Source organism: Syngnathus scovelli, chromosome 21, assembly GCF_024217435.2.
Source record: "Syngnathus scovelli strain Florida chromosome 21, RoL_Ssco_1.2, whole genome shotgun sequence".
NCBI classification, from domain to species: domain Eukaryota; kingdom Metazoa; phylum Chordata; class Actinopteri; order Syngnathiformes; family Syngnathidae; genus Syngnathus; species Syngnathus scovelli.
In genome coordinates, this window is record NC_090867.1 from 10032902 (window position 1) to 10052476 (window position 19575).

The window sequence follows — 19575 nt, forward strand, 5'->3', positions numbered from 1 at the left end:
GTACAATAGGTAACTGAAGGAGAAATGTGTTTGCTTAAAGACGATGCCAAACCAAAATTCAGCATGTTGCTAGTGTGACTGCAGTAAAAGAAACACAAGAGGTTGGTAGATGTTCAATGCAAATAAATGACATATTTATTTGCTAGCTCCTTGCGGAGTCTTCCACCATCAAAATGTAAACATTGACATTGCACTTTATGAATTATGTTCCAAACAGACAATCCACACAACAAATGAAATGATGAAGACCAAGGCACACTGCAATAAATGTTGATTTATGTCTACAGTAACAATTCCGTCAGGTTTGCATCACACTAATAACGACACTACGTATATCATTGCATCTGACTTTGTGATAGTGGTGAACAGATCTCACTCAGTCAAGTGGTCACAGACAGACTATTTAAACTGGGGTTGGATAAAGCAGACCTTACATAGAAAGCACTTCATTTACATACATACATCCATGCATCCATCCATGCATCCATCCGTGCATCCATCCGTGCATCCATCCGTGCATCCATCCGTGCATCCATCCATCCGTGCATCCATCCATCCGTGCATCCGTCCATCCATCCATCCATCCATCCATCCATCCATCCATCCATCCATCCATCCATCCATCCATCCATCCATCCATCCATCCATCCATCCATCCATCCATCCATCCATCCATCCATCCATCCATCCATCCATCCATCCATACGTCGATGTAGTGACTCCATCAGTGTCGCTTTCCCTTTAAAAATGGTGAAGGTATTAGCGATGACGTCACATGGCTCTGGCGAATCAAACGCATTAAAAGGCGGGGCTAAATGGTCGTAGACACGTGTACCGGGAAGTAGGAAGTAAATACAGTACAGGGGAGGGAGATCAAGTCAAACCGGAGGCCAGTAGGTGAGCTATGGTCATATCGATGTTTTTAAGACCAAAAAAAAAAAAAAAAAAAGAAAAGTTTAGAGCTATTGTATGCATTTCGGAATAAAGACCTACTAGGAATAGTACGAGGAAGTCGAGTTGTGACCGTTGAAACTATGCAGTAATGCTGTATCCAAGTTGACTTACGAGCCAGGATCCATGTTGGAAAGGCAAGAAATACGTGACTTATTAAGGCAGCCATTGCAGTGCTGCTAAAGCGTACCGAAGGAGTTCATGTGTTGTTTACTTTGCAAGTAAGAGTATGAATGAAATACCGATAGGTGCTGTGCAAGCTACTGAAAGAAATATGGAGGTAGAATATCCTTTGCATATTTGACACTTGTGCTGATTGAGGTGCGTTTTCTGAGCCACACAAATGCAAATGAACAAAGACATTCGAGTCGAAGGCAAACCAGGTTGCTTCAACAGCCTTTAGTTGTGCTTCGTGCACAAACAGACGGACAGACAGACAGACAGACAGACAAGTAGGCAGGCCGGAGCTTTCCAAGTACGTAGGCCGAAGCTTTCCAAATACGTATGTTGATTTAAGGGGCTGACATCTTCCCAGGTTTGTCTGAAAAGTTGCTTTGCCTGCCTTCAATTCAGGCCCTTTTTGTGTATGGGTCCAGGTGCGGCACAATGATTGAAGGCTACTCCCCTGTGGCCCAGGCGCTGATGGGGACTCTTTTGACCTGGGGTCTAACGGCTGCCGGGGCCGCCATGGTGTTTGTTTTCTCCGCTCGACAGGTTTGTTCAATGGAAGGAAGCCCTTTCTGCGAATAAGCTTGATTTCAATGCCACTCCTCTGCCTTGTACAGAAGCACATCTTGGATGGAAGTTTAGGATTTGCAGCAGGGGTGAGTGGCCTTCTCTTCTCTTCTCTTCTCTTCTCTTCTCTTCTCTTCTCTTCTCTTCTCTTCTCTTCTCTTCATGAACCACTTTTCCACTCTGGGTTTGAACTTCAGTGTCTGACTATAACAAAGTTGAATTTTTAGAGATGTGCAAGAATTTCCTATTAAATCAAAATGTAAAAAAAAAAAAGACTAATTCAAGTCATTAATATAAACCACTATATAATTAGCACATAGTTGTTGAATTAAGTCCGAATGCAACTACGATTAGCATATAAAGTAGAAGACCCAGGCTAATATCGGTGCGGTGCTCCGTTTCAAGCCCTTTGGTCCCATTTAACGGGAGCAGAGGAAACATTTGAAGCTTTGTGCTTCTTCTATTTTCTCTGCAGACATAGTGAAACCAACGGTGACTTTTTCCGAGCTAAAGAGCAATCGCGCAGAGTCGGTCACCCTAACCGCAAGGACACCTCAGCAGATATTGCATCTTTCGTCGGGTTAGCTCAGTCATGCACTTGTGGTAGGTCATTCATTGTAAGAGCGCTGATGAAAAGGGGAAAATGACTTTTCAATTGCTTTGTATACAAAGAATAATCATTACAGGGCTTGCTCAGTCATCAAATGCGATCTCACTGCAGGGCAGACAAGCGAGTGAATGTTGTCGAAAGGTTGTCTCCACACGTTCAAAATGTCGTCTAGTTCCCCAAAAATGTATTGCCCGGCAGCGACTGGTCGCTTGAGCTTCTTGAGGTTTCCCTCCGGAGATGATGTCATTTGCATCAAACCTCTTTAAAAAGTTTGTATGAACAGTGTAGTGGGGAATCTCAGATTGCAATTGCTTCCTCTGGATCCGATGTGCCGTAATTATCCGGATTTGTGAATATTGGCCCTGATTAGCGGTAATTGAATGATAATGACGTTCAGAGAGTAGCTCTGAGTCCAATCTTAATTAAAATAATGACCACTTTACTTCTGATTACATCTTTGAAGATGTTAAATACACATCCATGTGCGTATGTCAGAAGAATATGAAGTCTCATCACATTTGAAAGAGAGTTCAAACTTGAATGGCATGATTTATTCAAAGTGGCAAACTCAACTGTTGTGAATATTTTTTAGAAGGAACCATTATTCCCCCCCCCATGGTCCCTTGCATTTTCTTCTTTTAGGATGTCACATACATATTGAAATCCCTTCCGTTTGGATTCCGTTGAGCTTCTAACAGTCGCATTGATGTTGTGGCAAAATATTGTATTCCCTGGCATCTCACCCTCTCCGCCTACAACTCTACTTAAGCTAATAAATGTGTTTAATGAACCTACATTGCCCATGGTGGCATATCTGTTTATGTCACTTAATGTTGCGCAAGAGAGAGCGAGAGATGTTGTGTCCCCTGAACACGCTATGCCATTTGTAAGTGGGCTCTTGTATGGATGGATGTGTTCTAGTTCAAGAGATGGATTTAGCAATTGTATGATTGTAAATTTCCACAATTTGCAGACGTCAGATATCATTCGTACTTTTTTTTTTTTTTTCTTTCTTTCTTTCTTTCTTTCTTCAACATATATAGTAGAGCGGACCGGAACAAAATAAAATGTATTCTTACGGACTCCTCAGGGGATAGGGGAAACATTTCGTCTCGGTGGTAGTTCAAGATAAGCAGGAAAGGAAAGCAAATTGTCTTCTGAGAGAAGGTTTGACTTAATGAATTGCCACTTCAGAGTTGAGCTACGGTGTCGGGATTTGAAAAAAGCAGCAATCATTTGGTCGAATCCATCAATTCAATTGCCGCCTGTCATGGTCCGAGTGCTTCTCTGTCGACTATTCATTTCGACGCAAACCAACTTGCTTATCGAGGAATTAAGTCCAACTTCTGCAACTGAGCACAAATCAATCTTTGTTCTCCTGTTTGGGGAGCGTGCACATTGCAATAAATGGCAATCAACATATACTTTGAAAGATTGGCAATTAGAATCCAATAATAAATTCACTTTTGCCATTTGAGCTTTTGAATAAAGATGAAAGTGTGGCATTCTCCCGAGGGTAGAGGGGAGCCCTGAGCGCAATGTAAATGATCTTCACAGAAGACTGAGGAAGGAAAAGGAACACCAAGCAGAAGATTGGATGAATAAATGAGTCCGTTGTATTTGCGTTGACGAAACCCGTCACGAGGTAAAGCGCAAGGCGGCTTTATTTGCTCAGGGAAATGAATTGGTGGATGACGGAGAGAGAAACAGGAACGACATAGAATCGTGTCATTTTCATTTTGGCTCCTCTTGAGCTTCAAAACATTGATGTACTCTCTTGTCAGGATCAGTATGTATCGTGAAAAAAGCATTTTTATGCTAAAAGAACACCAAGCTATTAGGAATAAATGCCTGCGGGGACATCCACTTAAGATGATCCTAAAAATGTGCAAAGAGAGCATACAGTACATACGTCCAGCCAGCTTGAATGGGCCAACGTCAAGATGAAGTGCAGTGACGACATTTTATTTTCTATCTATCCATTCTTGTTGGAAATGATTGGCATCGCATGCTACCGTGATCCGTACTTACACTTGGAGGAGAGAGAGAGAGAGAGCGAGAGAGAGAGCCACACAGATGCAAGATGGATTGCGCAATGCTCAGTGCTGCGATTCGCCACCCAAGCCCATCAGTGATTGGTGGCAAAAAAACCAAAAAAGAAAAACAACCCAAGCCAAAACCTGAATCCTTTTGACTTGACCTTTTTTGTCCTTACCCAGGTGATGTTGGCCGCTTCCTATTGGTCATTGCTGGCGCCGGCAATCGACATGGCCGAGGATTCTGGGAAGTACGGCTCATTTGCTTTTCTGCCCGTGGCCGTTGGCTTCACACTCGGGGCGGCTTTTGTTTACTTGGCTGATGTGGCCTTGCCCTTCTTGGTAAGAATCTCATCTCCTCTCATAACTGATGCATGGACTGAGTTTAGCTTCAAATAAAACTACAACTTGATCGCAAAGGTACATAAAACAAAACTAAAATACTGCAGATAGATTTATTATAAATGAGAAATACGGTTATTATAAAAAAATACCTATTTTCATAAAAGTATCGACTTAAAATAATCTTTTGATTGACTTGTTTACAAACCAGTATTGTTTTTGACTTTCAGAGTGTGACTTTTGCAGCTCTCGTCACAGCAGGCGAGCTAGCGTGCCTGCCGCGCTTATAAAAAAGAAAAAAAAAAAAAAAGCCTGCTGAGTTTCCCATTATCAATAGATAAAAGGTCCCACCGTGTTATGCACACAAGACCGGGCTTCCCCAAAATAAAAACTATGTATGTAGCGGAGAACAGCTGTTGCCTTGAGCTTCTCTGGTCACATTAGGACACAAGCAATGACACAAATTGTATATGAAGGAGTGTCTGACACGTCACTTGTCACGCACTTTTATGAAATATGACGCACACTCCAGTCCACAGAGCACACGCAAACGCTTTACCAAAGGACGCTGGCTGGCGGCGGCGGCGGCGGCGGCGGAGGAGGAAAATCCCATTGCTCATACACTGCAGAGCCATTCTTGCCCTCCCTCCCTCCCTCCCTCCCTCCCTCCCTCCCTCGCTCCCTCGCTCGCTCGCTATGGATGCTTACTTCTCTTTGTTTGTTTGTTTGTTTGTTTTGACACTCACTTGCAGGTGCGCGTGCGGTACCACAAATGAGTTCGCTCGGCATCCCTCTGGTCATTCGGATACTTTGAAATTGGTTCCTCTGGTCCCAGAAAGTCTCATTGATAACCTTCAAATTCACCGGCGCCAGGCAGGCAGGCAGGCCGGCCGGCCGCCCGCCACCCGCACGTACCTTTCCAATTTCCGTAATATGTTCCGTCCAATGTCATTGACGCCGGCCATTGAATGGATGGAGACCCGTCGGTCGGTGCCATGCTGTTAGTTGAATTATGGAGTCTGTGTAGAAGGAACGCCGAGACGTGGGAGCTTGTTATGCTTGAAGCAAATTGCAGATGGAACTGAATGCTACTCTATTGTGTGGACTCCGAATGGGTCTCATTGAATAGAAGTGGGTTTTTTTCTTGAGATTTGGTTGACTTGAGGTTGCTTGTATTTCTCGGTAAATGGCTTTCTGCTGCGATCGACTCATTGGAACTCTTCTTGACGGATGCTTTCTCCTCGTTACATCATGAGCCGCAGTCCTCTCTGTATTCTTCTTCTTCTCTTCCGTCTGCCCTTTCTTGATCTGGTTCCATGGCGACTGTAAGGGCAATGTTGAGCTGCGCGAATAGCAAGCATGAAGTCATTGGGGGGGGGGGCAAATGGTGTTTGGACAGCTGCCGGTGGCCTCATTTTTTAACGCTTCCTCCATAAACACCAAAGACGGATGAAAAGGAGGAAGGAGAAAAAGATCGATCGTCCATAAGCTTAGGAGTTGGGGGTGAAAAGGTGAGGGCGTGATGGATGGATGGATGGATTGATTGGTTGATGACTTCCGCTTAGCTGCACTTTGTCGTACCTCCCTCTTCCTTGTCCATCTCCTGCCGTACAGAGAATTGAAATTATTTTCATGCATCGCTGTCCTTTGTATTTCACCCGACAAGAACTTTGGTCAACAAATGGAGCATGATGTCATTTGGCCAACTGCACATACTGACCAATGAGCGAGCAGTGGTTGCCGCGTCTGGAGCTGTTTTATTCCAGAGTGAGCAAATTCAATATTTGGGCATGATTACTCCGGCTCAAAGTTGACGCTGTGTAACAAAAGGACCTTTTTATTGATGTCACGCTTGCAGTCCAATTAACAGCTGGAGCAGCAAATTAATACAATCAATGCTCGGGACTTCCTGTCCCGCAGCATGAATGCTTCGATTTAAAGACACAGTTTAGTCACGCTACTTAAGCCAGCGGAGCAGAGCACAGCAGAACAGAGCAGAGCAGAGCAGAGCAGAGCAGAGATGTTTCCGACATAGTTTCGGCCACGCAATTTCCAATTTGAAACGACTTCATTAAATGTTTTTTGTTTGAAATCTCAGCCTGTTTAATTGATGAATTAGCTGGCTGTTAATACCATTCTAGCTTTCAACATTGCCATCATTCTTAATTCCCCAAATCCCTTTTGTCACATATCAAAATCATGACCAGTTGGGCTCGTTAAAACCAATAATATGCGTATACACCGACCGACCGATGGACGGCCGGCCGGCCGGCTGGCCGGCCGCCCAGCTCTCTCTCTGACCCGCTCTTCACCGTGGCGGCCGCCCGCCATTTAGGATAAGTGTCTGGTTGTAGAGATCTGCCATACCAGATGTGAGCATCGTGTGTGAAAACACTATTGAGTAGCCTCCAGTCAGACTTGTCACCATCCCTTGGAATAATTCCCATTATCTTGATTTCTAAAAGAGGACTAAATAAAGCAAGCTCCCATTAGCATTCAAAGAACTAAATAGAATGATTAGAACATTTTAGTGCATTACCGCTAAGTGCACAGCAACCTTGTAATTGCAATGTTTTGTTTTGTTTTTTTCTGAATTCTGCCTCATGATTGGCCAGTCAGTGTGTGTGTGTGTGTGTGGGAGGGGGGGGCTGTTTTGACAAATAAAAGAAAAGAGTTCAAATGAGGCTGAGTCCACGTCATGTGGCTTTTGGGTCGGGACAGGCATTTATTGCATAGCGCCGATGCATTAGTAATAGCTTTCTCTTCGTGTTGTGTTTGTTTGCGTAAACCCTTGTCTTGTCTTGAGTTGTGAAAGCTCTTCCTAAATTCCCATCATCAGACGACATGACAGTTGCATCATGAATTGAAATCGTTTATTATTGAGTCAAGGGCAAGCCAGATGGCTCCTTTCACTTCAACAGCGTGCGTGGAACCAATTCTGCTTTAAATTCATTTCTTCCTAAGATTCAAGAGTTAAATCCATCTGCTAAAGACTGGATGACGGTTTTGTCAAGTCAAGTCAATCGATACTTATTGCGCTTGATTCTCTTGCGGCTACCAAAGCGTGCCACACGTAGAGGAACCGTCGGAACATTTCCACATGACGCACTCTGGTCAATTGCAGAGCATTTGCTGGGAATGGATGGCTAATGGCAGTAATGCCTGATTGCTGTGTATGTGTGTGAATGCAGTCAGTCAGTCTGGAGGGGGGCGGGGGGGGGCTTGCAGGTAGTGGCAGTCCGTCCGGTATAAGCCTCCCTATGATTCATGCAGCCGGCAGTCTTTCTCCACCTCATTTATTCACAACATGGACACAGAGCTCACGCTCCATATTGAATATCACTTTACAAAAGACAGCATGTGCGTGCGCGCGGGCAGGCGGGCGGGCGCTCTGTTTTTCCTATCGCACTGGCTGTCGTCTGCCTTTGTTGAATAATCATTGTTGTCTGAAATGTCAACGTGCAAACTCGGTGGCCTTCAGAGACACAATGGAAATTCTGCATGTGTCTTTTAGTCACGCCGCAGGCGTGTCAAGCTCATTTTTGAGACAGGGTAGTAAAGATTGCTAGCAATATCTGTCGTTTTTCAAAGTGACATTTTAGTATTGACACGTGAACTCAATGCAGAATTTGTCTTTGCGGGCGATGTGGTGGGCCACGTGTTTGACACCCAGCGGGTCACATTCATATTTCCGATCCCCCCCCCCCCAAAAAAAAAGGCTTTTCAAAACCTGCGTTATCATTTCAACAGTATCACTTTGAACCTGGATTGGTTTCCACTTGCATAGCTTAGCGGAGGGAGTCAAAGCTCTGAGCACTGCTTTGATGGCTCCATATTGAGATGAAAGTTGTCCTTGCGGCTCCTTTCCCCTCACGGAATACTTAGCCTTTGCCCCTATCATTGGCACAATACTGTTTTGAGAAGCGACTGGTGCATGAAAATCACCTTTTCGTGCCTGTTGGACGCCATCATTATTTGGACTTTAATGGGGTGAGAGAGAATATATATACATACATTTCAAATGTATAGATTTTTTAATCATCACCTGACGTTGTGCAAAAAAAAAAGAAAATGACTCTTTTGCGCAGCACAAAGTCCTACATTGACGTCGATGCTGTGGACTGCTCATTTTAGTTGATTCTGTACGGTTCAATATTCTTCTTTGTCTGGCTAACAGACACGAGCGGAGGAAATCAAGTGAGTGCTTTGACAAAACGCCATCAGGGCATCTGTCAGTGTCAACATGCGTCCCATCTTCCTTCCCCTGGCAATATAAACATGGCTTGACTTTTTATGGGGGCTTGAAGGAACGTCTCATAACGCAACAGAAATAAACGCACGTTCATCGAGTGAGCGTCTCCATCTTGTAATTAACAGAGGTGGCTAATTGCTCTTTTGAAAGAAAAAAAAACAGGGCAAAATAGCTGATGCTTTATAGTGACTCATTTATTCCAGATGGTATCTCACTCATTAACCTCGCCCGCCTTTGTGCATTTGCATGTGCTTATTTCAGCCTCACGTGTTTGTCCTTAAACTTTTCCTTCAAAAACATGCTCAAGCTTTGTAATGATTATTTTTTGTCCTATTTTACGATGGGGCACTTTTCAGGATCCTGCTCCATCCTAATTATCCCCAATATTGATGTCAACGGGATTTCCGCCCTATTACACACATATATATATATATATATATACATAATGCGGTGTGCTCTGCCGCGCATTCAAAATTCATCTGTGTCCATTTAAAAGCTCATTAATTAGGAGAGTGGCATGTTTGAATACCTGGCAGGGAGGGGAGGGCAGGGCGTCATTTGCATTAGCATTTGCCATGCCCACGTGAACTGGTGCTGTCATCTATGATGAGGCCATCTTAAATGATTGATTACAAAAATGACACAGGGGCTCTTCAATCAAAAGTACAGAAAAGAGAAACTGAATTGAGTTGCCTCTTTTCTATTGTATTGTAACTTTGAACCCAGGGAAAGAAGAAAGGCAGTTGAGTTGCATTAATGTGTCATCATAAGCTTTTGCAAGGCCGCCCATCGCCCATGAAATGTTTTTAACGATTGAGTCACTCTTACTCGTTTACCAAGAGGACCGACCGCGTAACTAATGGTTTGCTAAAGGAAACAGCGTGTTCCTCTTCTTTTTTTTTTTTTTTTCTCCATTGAATTGCTGTTTTCAGAAAATGACATGCATTTGGAGATGAAATGTTGCTTTTGTATTGTATGAGGCTGTTTTGTTCTTCATGTACACTTTGACCCCCCCCTCCCCCCCTTCCACAGGGTGTGTCTGCCGACCCCAACATGGCCTTGGCTCTTGCGTCGGAATCCAAGATTGTAAAAGAGAAGGAGGAGGTTTATCCATTTTCCGAATCTCAAGCCATCAAGTTAGGTAGAGCTGGACTTCATACAGGCAAGCCCACCCTTCCTTCATATACCCACCATCTTCCAAAAACCAAAAAAAAAAAAAAAAAAGCCTCATCTTCACGAGCATGCTTCTGTGATGGCTTCTTTCCTTTCATCTCGTCGTAACTTTTGAAATCTTTGTGCCATGCTGATTGTGTGTCCTAACATCTGCTACATTGCGTACTGAATTGCGTACAGACTGGGCTGTTTGAAAGCTGGACTTGAAGTCCTCCCTCCCTCCCTCCCTCCCTCAGTGAGTTGCCACCTGCGCTGCAAAATCAAGCCAAGTGGCAGGCCGGTCGGCCGGCCGGCCGCCCAGCGCTGATGATTCCCTTTGCCGCAAACGCAATTGGGATTGGGATGGCGGCAGACGAGGTGTTTTACAGCTCAGCGGCGATGTCGTCTTATACGCTGACAGCCACAAGAAGAAGGGCTCATTAGACAGAGCCTCAGGGCTCCCATTGTCACCAAGCATCATACCTAGCATTTGGCCCTGCACAATGATGCCATATTGTTCCTTGACACGATGTGTATGACTTTTAATCAGTTCTTGCACTTCCCAGAATGAGCTTAGTTCTGCTGCTGGAAAGATGAGAACAATGCACGAGTGAATTGCGTCTGAGTTAAAAATAACATGTACTACGCTCTTCACACATAATCCATTCCAGTGGTTTTCAAACGATCATTTCATAAATCCACATATCCCTGCCCGAACCAAAACACTGCCTCCTCTATATGTGTTATGTTCTATACGCTTTGGTTTATGAACGGCTCCATTTTCTATTTCATTTTTCTCTCTCTCTCTCGCTTGCTCTTCCATTGCTTTGAAATGCTCCTAAACTTGTGCTCGTCCATGTGTTCTGCTGAAGCGCTTCTTTGTTACGTTTGAATTACGGCGAGATGGTTGCTGGTGGGAGCCGCCTTATTTCCCCACTTGTGACTCACTTGTGATGTATTTTGAACGTAGTATTCTGGTCTTAACTCTGCTTCTTTTCCCAGCCATCACAGAAGAATAAGCAAATACGTACGCGGTCATTTTCTTATCCAATGTGTGGTATATGAATGTGGATGGTTTGGATTGCCTTTTTATGCCTTTTCCTCTTTCACTGGAGTGACCCTCCGAGTAATAACGCTTTTATGATGCCAAGCGTTTGCCCCTGACCTGAAATTTCCTGTGGGCAAAATAGGAGTCAAACTTCCCAAGTGGTGCTGCTGCTGCTGCTGCTGCAGCATCCAATGACGTGCCATGGCAAAATATGCGTTACTCTCTTCTGCATATGAAATGAGTTACGATAGAGCAAGACAATGCAGCATATGAATAACCGTAATTCGTCTTTTTTTTTTTTCTTTTCCCTTTCCCCGTTTTGTACATTGACTGTGTATCACTGCTTCGTTGCCTGGCAACATTGGTCAAAAAGCACACGGAGGGAGTATAGGTGATTGAGTGGCCCCATTATCTCTCCTCTAATACTTGTCATTTTGTCACTGTCGGTCTGTCTGTCTGTCTGTCTGTCACCAAAGCAGCTGATGTGTCATTTTCCACCAGCATTTTGCTGGGCATTATTGGGAGAGTTCAGCAATTCACTTGAGAGTACAGTAAGGGGTAGGAGGTGGGGGGCGGGCTGAAACAAATGAGCCTTCAGTTCCAGCCTGGACTGGAGCAAGCTTTACCCAGCCAGCTGAGGTTCACATCCTTGCTTCTTTGTCTTCAATTTGTGGATGTTTCATGCCTCCGTCCGAGCGACTGAGCACTCGCTGATGACTTTGCTTGCGCCTTTGCTCTCGGACAGTTGATCAGAAAGTCAGCTCAGCTTTGGCTCATCTCCCCGTCCGTCCGTCCGTCCTTTTGTCTCCTTGCCGTATTTATCACCGTAGCGTTACTGGGGTTTGTTTCATTAGTTTCCCCCCTATATCTTATTTCTTCAGCTCACAGAGGCGTTTTAGACAGTTTGCATCGCTGTGAGAACCTTTTTTTTTTCTTTTCTTTTTTTTTTGTAGGAACACCACAGTCCCGTGGTGAACAATACAAGGTCCATCTTCACTGGGACGAGACGTTCACTCACTCTTAAGGCATCCATCCTCCTAGTTTCACATGCCCTGTGCTCCATGTTCTTCTGGAGGAATAGATGAATCGGGGGAAGAAAAAAAAATAGATTGTAAAAGTACTTGCTCGTCCAATTTGGATTGATTTGGTTGGTTTTGACATGATAAAAATTCCCCCTCTTTTGACACGAGTGATGCTGGGTGACAATCGAAAAGGTCATCAACTAGATTTGAGTTGCTAAAATTTGTGCCACAAGCTTTGAAAGAAGTAGCCTTGATTGATGAATTGGACGGCAATGTTTTCACCCATGCTGAGATTATTTCTCACTGAAAAGGAAATGGAGGCTTATTTTGCTCCGTTGCCATTATATTGATTGATCGTATTGAACCCAACAAGAGCTGCATTGGTAATTGCGTACACAAGAAGGTGTGCGACTTCCAAGATGAAAACAGATTGTTAAGAGCAAATGCACGTCCATCCAAAAGAGATTGGATACAAAGTGACATAGTGCTCGCCACTATTTGTTTAATAGAATGGGTTTTATTCCCAAGGGTTGAGCACGTTGTTGGCCACACCTTGAAAGCAACTGAGTGAGAATGGATCAGCCAGCGCTAGTGTTTATTATCATGCATTATGGATGTTGAGAAAATCATTTCATGAATCATTCAAACGACAACGATTTCAGGCACACACAGTATAAGAGTCGCAGCGCCCGCCCGCCCGCCCGCCTCACCTGGGAGGGAGGACGTTGATTCCAACAAAAGGAGCTTGCATGCGGATACTTCTAGGGGAGCAGAATGGATACCGGAAACTAAACAAGTCTGTTGTTAATTTTGACGTCAAGAATTCAAAAAGCATCTTACGTCGTTTAAAGCTAGCTTCTGTATAAACGTCTTTTATCTACTGGAGGGATTGTCAACCGGTGGTATTGCAGGTGGTCCGCGAAATCGAAAATGGCAAAGAATGTCAACATTTTTCAAAATAAAATTGATTTCGAATTTGGACTTGATATCTTTTCCAGCTCATTTTGTAAAGAACTACAGTAGCCTGTATAGGTCGATCCTCCAAATCAAATCCTATTCCACCAAAGCGGTGGTCCGCCACTTGCTTCTTGGTTATACCGGTGCTCCGTTGGCCAAAACCCCCGATCTACTGCATTAAGACATTTCTTTATTTCCCATTTTCTTGTGTCTGCTTATTGCCAATGTTTCATCCTAATCCATTTGGATCATTGTGAAGCTATATGATACTCTTTTTGTTTCCCGAAACAGAGGAGGGTCTTCAACTCCCCAGGAAGAGAGTATCTCATTGGGGTAACTCAAATGATGAAGAAAGTGAAAACACACATCTGGAAGTGAGGAGCCATTCAGGAAGCAGCTGGAGACGCATCCTTCTCCTCATCCTCGCCATCACTATCCACAACATTCCAGGTGGGAAGATGTGATTTCTGTCCATTTATGTACACTGGTTCTTATGTGATTGGCTCGGCACTTATGCTACGTATTTATCGGACCGCTATTGCCTTCACTAAAGCTGAAGTCTCTTAAAACTGCACCCCCCCCCCTCCAAAAAAATATGATTACAATGCACTCAACTTCACTTTCTAGCGTATGACAAAAAATGTCCAGCCATGTGAGGGAAAATGGAGCAAAAGCCAGACTCTAAAGCTTCTTAATGCATAGTGAAACTTGGTGTGAAAGTGCAAATAGAGTTTCCAGGGCCCTGTGGCATTTCAGAGCCATCCAGAGAATTGAGTGCAAGGGAAGAGCAGAGCGCAACACACACGCGCACACACATACATCAAGGTGCTTCATTATGTCAACCTGGACGGACAGTGGGGAATGGCTCGTAGCCAATGCGTCGTCATTCAAAGTAATGACGGGACCTGGATAATGATGATGATGATGATGATGATGATGAAGAGGTCCCTTCAGAAATTTGGATCCTGTTGGATGCTTTCATTTGTTGCCCTTCACAAATTTCATGAGCCTGCCTTCATTTAAGATGCTATTTGTTCAGTAACTTGCTAGTTGCTACATTTTGCTCGGTCGGTGCTCACATTCCTCGTCAATGTCCAATCCCCTAAATAGATTATTGACTGCTTCCAGCCGGCTGCAGCCCCCCCCCCCCGCCGTGTGTCATCGGTAACCGCAGGAACATGTCGGCAAGAACAAAAGGAGGAGTTATATGTCAGGAAGACTGTCGAGTCTGCCGTGCCTGCACTTGCCCTAAGCAGCCTCGACTCGACGCTACATGTGACATCTTATATGATGACTTGAGTCACTGAAATCACTCAAAGCAAGTCTGTGTCAAAGTGTTGTGTATTCATTCCAGTAGGTGTTTGGTGCCTCTCGCTAAAAGACAAGTAAAAAGGCGGCAATGCATGCCACGGCGCTGACATTTTAGCTTGCGTTGCTTCCGTGAAGTGAAAAGGTAAAAAGGCTCCTTGGCATTAGTGCTCCTCATGCAGCACATTTGATGTTGCATGACACTGGCGACTTAACAGCCTGCGGGTGACACCGCTATAGCGACTGAAATTAACACGTGTTGTCGTTCTAATTAGGCATATGTTTGTGTCATGAATGCTTCCCCCCCCCCCCCTTCCCGTCTCTCATGTGGTTTAGATAGCAATGGGGGAATTGGTATATTCAAATCGTTTAGCTCAAGCCATCGGTGACAATCTCAAGATTGATATGGCCCGCCACATCATTTTATAAGGCATTGGCTGTCATAATGGCCCTCCAAAGGAAACTCTTACTACAATGCGACCCGCAACAAAAATGAGTTTGACACCCCTGGATGAAGCCATCCATGAACATAGCTTGAATCATTCCTAGCTCATTTGCACATTTTGGTTCCTTTTGTAAATTGCCCTCCTGCTGTCTGCTTCTATTAGTCTTATTCTTTGAATAATTTGGCTTGCTGCTATTTTGGAAATTGGCATGAGCTTAAAAGGGAAAGAAAGATGTCATACTTCTTTGTGCAGAGGGCTTGGCTGTGGGAGTTGGATTCGGGGCCATTGGGAAGACTTCGTCCGCAACGCTAGAGAGTGCCAGGTAGGGCCACTTAAATTGGGTCAAGTCAGCAACATCTCACTTCTGTCAACATTGACCAATATACCTCTCAACATTGGGGGGAAGAAATGTTATAGCATGAAAATAATATTCCGGTCGTTAAACATTCTTAGTCTGAGCCATTCCATTTTTTGGCCTTTTGTATTAAGATGTGTGCAAGAAAGAATTTTTTTTTTTTTCATCATTTTTTTGTGGAACCAAGTTTTCAATATACTGGTATTGGTTAAAAAGTCTGTTGGGAAAAAAAAAAATCCCCACCCAGCTGTCTACTTGTTTCTTATCGCCACCTTGTGCACGGACGTGGTACTGCAAAGCGCCGAAGTTAATTCTACTGCACTTGTCGAGTTTCTTTTCTATTATCATTCTGAATAGACGCATCAAGCTCTCTTAACTCTCCATCAACATCTTCCTAATCTTGCCATCTGGACCTTGATGTTCTGCACTTGTTCAGCTGCGTCTCGCAAAAGAAAAGAAGCGCTTTGGCATCCCGTAGCAGTAGCGCAATTACCGCTGGAAAGAAAATCTCTTCTAGTCTGCGTTGTCATAATCCCTGCAGGAATTTGGCCATTGGTATCGGCATCCAGAATTTCCCAGAAGGCCTCGCGGTAAGCTTGCCACTTCGCGGCGCAGGCGTCTCGACGTGGACAGCCTTCTGGTAAAAGCAAATTGCCGTCTTCGTGCGTCCGTCACTCCGATGAAGTCGATAACGAGTCATGGCAATCTGCAGGTACGGCCAGCTCAGCGGCATGGTGGAGCCCGTAGCCGGAATGCTGGGCGCCGTCGCCGTGGTGCTGGCCGAACCTCTGCTGCCGTACGCCTTGGCGTTTGCTGCCGGGGCCATGGTTTACGTGGTGGTGGATGACATCATACCCGAGGCTCAAGTCAGGTGAGTCGAGGAGGATGCCATTCCGTCCCAATCGCTCTCCAATTAGAAACACGTGACACGTGTACAAAAAGCAAAGGCAGATGAACGGAGGAGGAGCCGTCCGAATCATTTTGCAAACGGGGGGGGGGGGGGGGAACCCAATCCAACCCAACTCACTTTCCACCCTTGTCGCCCATAGCGGTAACGGAAAGCTGGCCTCCTGGACGGCAATCTTGGGCTTTATCGTAATGATGTCGCTAGACGTGGGACTGGGCTGAATGACCGTGGCGACCGGGACCACATCAACAAACGGCCTCCATAGCCGTCCGTCCGTCCGTCCGTCATTACGTGCCAGACCTCAGTGTCAAAGAAGAGGGACCGCAGGTGTCAGTCATATATTTTGTTGAAATGTCAATCATTAGTGCAACCCGTTGCCATAGAAATCCAAAAAGGGAGGCCAGCCTAAATGTCACACTCTTGTTATGTTTTAAAAGCAGGCAAATTGATCCTTGCCTTTTTAATGTTGGCTTTTGGACGTGAATTTACCTCAAGTTGCTTCCTCAGCATATTTAGGGTGATTCTTTATCTTGCTGTGAAGTAGAGGTTGTCGATCTGGACTCCTCACAAATTGATTGTGTCATCGCCACTTTTCCAAACTTGCCAAAATCAGAAAGCCTCTATGGCTACATCGATATAACTCGGCGTATTTTTCCAGTGGCTTGTAATATTCCAGCTTTTGAAACGGACTTTTTCGGTCAAGAAATGGTCCAGTCTTAAAAGTTACATTTCTTTCAACTTTGCTTTGTTTTAGTTTGATCTTCCAATTTTGTTGTAATTACCTCATGGCGGCGGCGGCATTACTTGAACTCTGTGACCTATTCAATTTTCTTTATTTTTCAGCGTAAGGCCTGAAAAGAAGCAGCTGATTATTTCTTTAAAAAGAATCTCCTTTTTACGGTATGCTGAAATACGCCAATTGAAATGTGAGGGTAACGTACAACAATTGTCGTCACCCTGTCTGCTGTGATGCTGATGCTGATGAAAAGCATTAGAAAAGCCCAGCTCAATAGTCGTGCCTTCTTTTCGGGTCCTATGCTGCCACCTGCTGGCCAAAATTGCCAACAGTTGATGCTGATTTACATGTGATGAATTGTTTATTTCAATAAACAGCCGGTTTCAATATGAATGATTGATGTATGATATTTAATGTACACGATTCACGTATTCTACACCATCTGTAGTCACCGTTTATTGTCAAATTGATATCTTCTGTTTTGAACGCCACTTCCTCCAGCCTTTCTTTCATTTGCGACTGCAATTCTAAATCCTTATTTGACAAGAACAATTATAGTCGTTGACCTTTTTTTACACATAAATACGTTTAATATACAGTGTTAGCTTTTCGATCGCAAAGCACAAGTAAGTTAGAAAAAGCAGCCTTTTGTAGCTAGAGAATCACAAGTGGGAGCGGCTTGTACTGCAAGAAGCTAATGACACTTGTTGGCATGTCCAGCTGCTCGACGCAATGGATCTTGTTGATCTTTTTGAGGTATCTCCGCACCGCCAGTCGGCACAGTGAAGTCAAGGCCTTGGGAGTTCCTGAGAGAGAGAGCAAACAACGGCAATTATTCTTTGTAAGTAGCACGCGCAGCATTTGCATCATATGGGCCGGCGGCCAATGAGCTCATTGAAAAGCCCGCCCGAAACTCAACGAACACCTACCTCTCTCGTGCAGAAGCAGCTCCACGGCCTCGTTCTGCTTGGTGGACTTCTCGATGATGAGCGTGGGAAGGTAGACGTTTGCGCCAAAGTCGATGAGGAGCCGGACGTACTCCACGCCGCAGCCGTGCCTCAGACACATCTCCAGGACTGTTTTGGGCCGCTTGACGGAGCTGAGCAGTCTGGCGTAGGCACAGTTGTAATCCGGGTCGGCGCCGTAAAGGAGCAGCAGTTTGAAGCACTCCATGTGCCCGTACACGGCCGCCAGATAGAGCGGGCCGCTCGACACTCTGGCGCTTGAGGTCCACAGCAGGACTTTGGAGCGCGAGTTGGCCTCTGCGCCGTGTTCAAGTAGTTCCCGTAGTATCCGGACGTCACCTTCGCGAGCGGCCGTCAGGACAGGCGAGCAGATGTTGTCGGCGCTTCCGTTGGGGTCGGCGCCGGAGCGGAGGAGGGCTAACACGCAGTCCAGGTACTTGCCGCGCACAGCGGCGAAAAGGGGCGTCTGGGCTTTGACGTCGACACAATCCACCAGGGCACCGTGAGTCAGCAGCACCTGCAGGCAGCTGAGGTGGCCCTTGGACACGGCAGCGTGGAGAGGGGTGCCGGCGATGCCCCAGCCGCCTCGGTAGTTGATGACCTTCTTGTACATTTCCTGGGACAGCATCTCATCCAGGAGCCTTTCATTGTTTTGCAGCACTGCTTGTCGGAGCTGGGAGATCTCACGATTGCTTTCCTCTTCTGCGCTCCTGAATTGGAACATAGAACCTGCACACATCATGTCAACATCTCCATACGGTACGTATTCCAATCAATAGCGGATCAAATCTGGATTCCAAACAATTGGCTGCTAAGCTAAGGCCATTTATTCCCAACACCGCTTGTCCTGTTCAACTGAAACTTCAGTTCAACGTTATTGACTTGGATCGACGATGGCGGAAATGATCGGAAAAGAAAGGGAACCTTGGCGGCTCCAAGTAAACACGCGGAGGGGGGAGCAGCCCAAACACCCACCCACCCAGCCATCACGCTAATCCGCACGGCTTCGATTCAGTCCTTTTTCGGCAAAAAAATAACAACCGCAGCTGTCACAAAGACTAAATATGACTTTTCCACAACATGCGGTCGCTCATTCACGGGAAAAATATTTGTTTACCTGCTGCGAGTCGATGTTTAACAACGGGCCGTCCGTTTCCTGGTTAATTCTTCGTCGTGATTGCTTTGACGGACAAATTCCGTTTGAAATGCACGTTACTGCCCCCTCCGTCTCCATGTACCATTACATCGATATTATTTTTCAAAAGAAAACACAAATTGGTATTTTATTAACCACCTGTATAAAGTGTAAGACCCTTCACGCCTCCCTTTTGGCTTGAAAAAAAAAGCCCACGAATTTGAAGCGGGTGCACCAAAAGAAAAAACAAACAAACAAACAATTGTTTCCATGACGATGAAGTGAAACTTCTCAGCTTAGGTTTGCGCCGTCACCCCCTTCAACTTTATGCCTTCTCTCTGTGTGTCTCCCTCCCAGCAACAGGGATGGCATTCTTTCTTTTTCAAACCATTCCCATGCATGTGCGTCACAATGTCTTTGTTCAAGTTCAAAATGACCACCGACTGGAAGATCAAACAAAATGCTCTTCTCGAATCAATTGATCTCAGTGCGTTTTTATAATTTGTCGAATCCAATACTATATGAAAAGGGTGATGTTTATTTTCCCCCTCTTTGCGCTGCCCCGCATTGCCAATGAGGATTTACAAGTTGCCGATGAGCCGTGCGGGCCTCCTCTGT

General features: G+C 45.1%; 2 protein-coding genes across 10 annotated transcripts; one reads left to right on the forward strand and one right to left on the reverse strand.

The window, feature by feature from the left end:
- Positions 1-792: 792 nt before the first annotated feature.
- Positions 793-17250, forward strand: LOC125991673 (zinc transporter ZIP11). Of its 7 annotated transcripts, none has more exons than XM_049759961.2 (10): positions 793-897; positions 1548-1665; positions 1737-1775; positions 4516-4674; positions 9959-10088; positions 13397-13555; positions 15112-15181; positions 15756-15854; positions 15927-16085; positions 16264-17250. In XM_049759961.2, the coding sequence occupies exons 2-10, from the start codon at positions 1558-1560 to the stop codon at positions 16340-16342; spliced, it is 1002 nt and encodes a 333-aa protein (XP_049615918.1). In that variant the 5' UTR covers positions 793-897; positions 1548-1557; the 3' UTR covers positions 16343-17250. The 7 variants fall into 7 exon arrangements, with proteins under 7 accessions (XP_049615918.1, XP_049615920.1, XP_049615924.1 ...); XM_049759963.2 differs by having other exon boundaries at positions 836-897; positions 1525-1665; XM_049759960.1 differs by lacking the exon at positions 793-897 and adding an exon at positions 904-1088.
- LOC125991681 (ankyrin repeat and SOCS box protein 12) lies at positions 17247-19086 on the reverse strand. 3 transcript variants are annotated; one of them, XM_049759982.1, is made up of 3 exons: positions 18940-19086; positions 17787-18551; positions 17247-17663 (listed from the first exon to the last, which is right to left on the reverse strand). In XM_049759982.1, exons 2-3 carry the CDS (start codon positions 18544-18546, stop codon positions 17512-17514), a joined length of 912 nt encoding a protein of 303 aa, XP_049615939.1. In that variant the 5' UTR covers positions 18547-18551; positions 18940-19086; the 3' UTR covers positions 17247-17511. The 3 variants fall into 3 exon arrangements, with proteins under 3 accessions (XP_049615939.1, XP_068505541.1, XP_049615938.1); XM_068649440.1 differs by having other exon boundaries at positions 17787-18532; positions 18940-19064; XM_049759981.1 differs by lacking the exon at positions 18940-19086 and having other exon boundaries at positions 17787-18933.
- Between the last annotated feature and the right edge of the window lie 489 nt (positions 19087-19575).

Bases quoted from the DNA above. Each gene is read 5' to 3' on its own strand.
- LOC125991681 (XM_049759981.1), bottom strand. From the start codon at position 18,564: ATGATGTGTGCAGGTTCTATGTTCCAATTCAGGAGCGCAGAAGAGGAA. The intron at 17,664-17,786 runs GTAGGTGTTCGT...TCTCTCTCTCAG, and splicing joins GCTGCTTCTGCACGAGAGAG to GAACTCCCAAGGCCTTGACT.
- LOC125991673 (XM_049759960.1), top strand. The intron at 15,182-15,755 runs GTAGGGCCACTT...TAATCCCTGCAG, and splicing joins GCAACGCTAGAGAGTGCCAG to GAATTTGGCCATTGGTATCG. The intron at 15,855-15,926 runs GTAAAAGCAAAT...GGCAATCTGCAG, and splicing joins TCGACGTGGACAGCCTTCTG to GTACGGCCAGCTCAGCGGCA.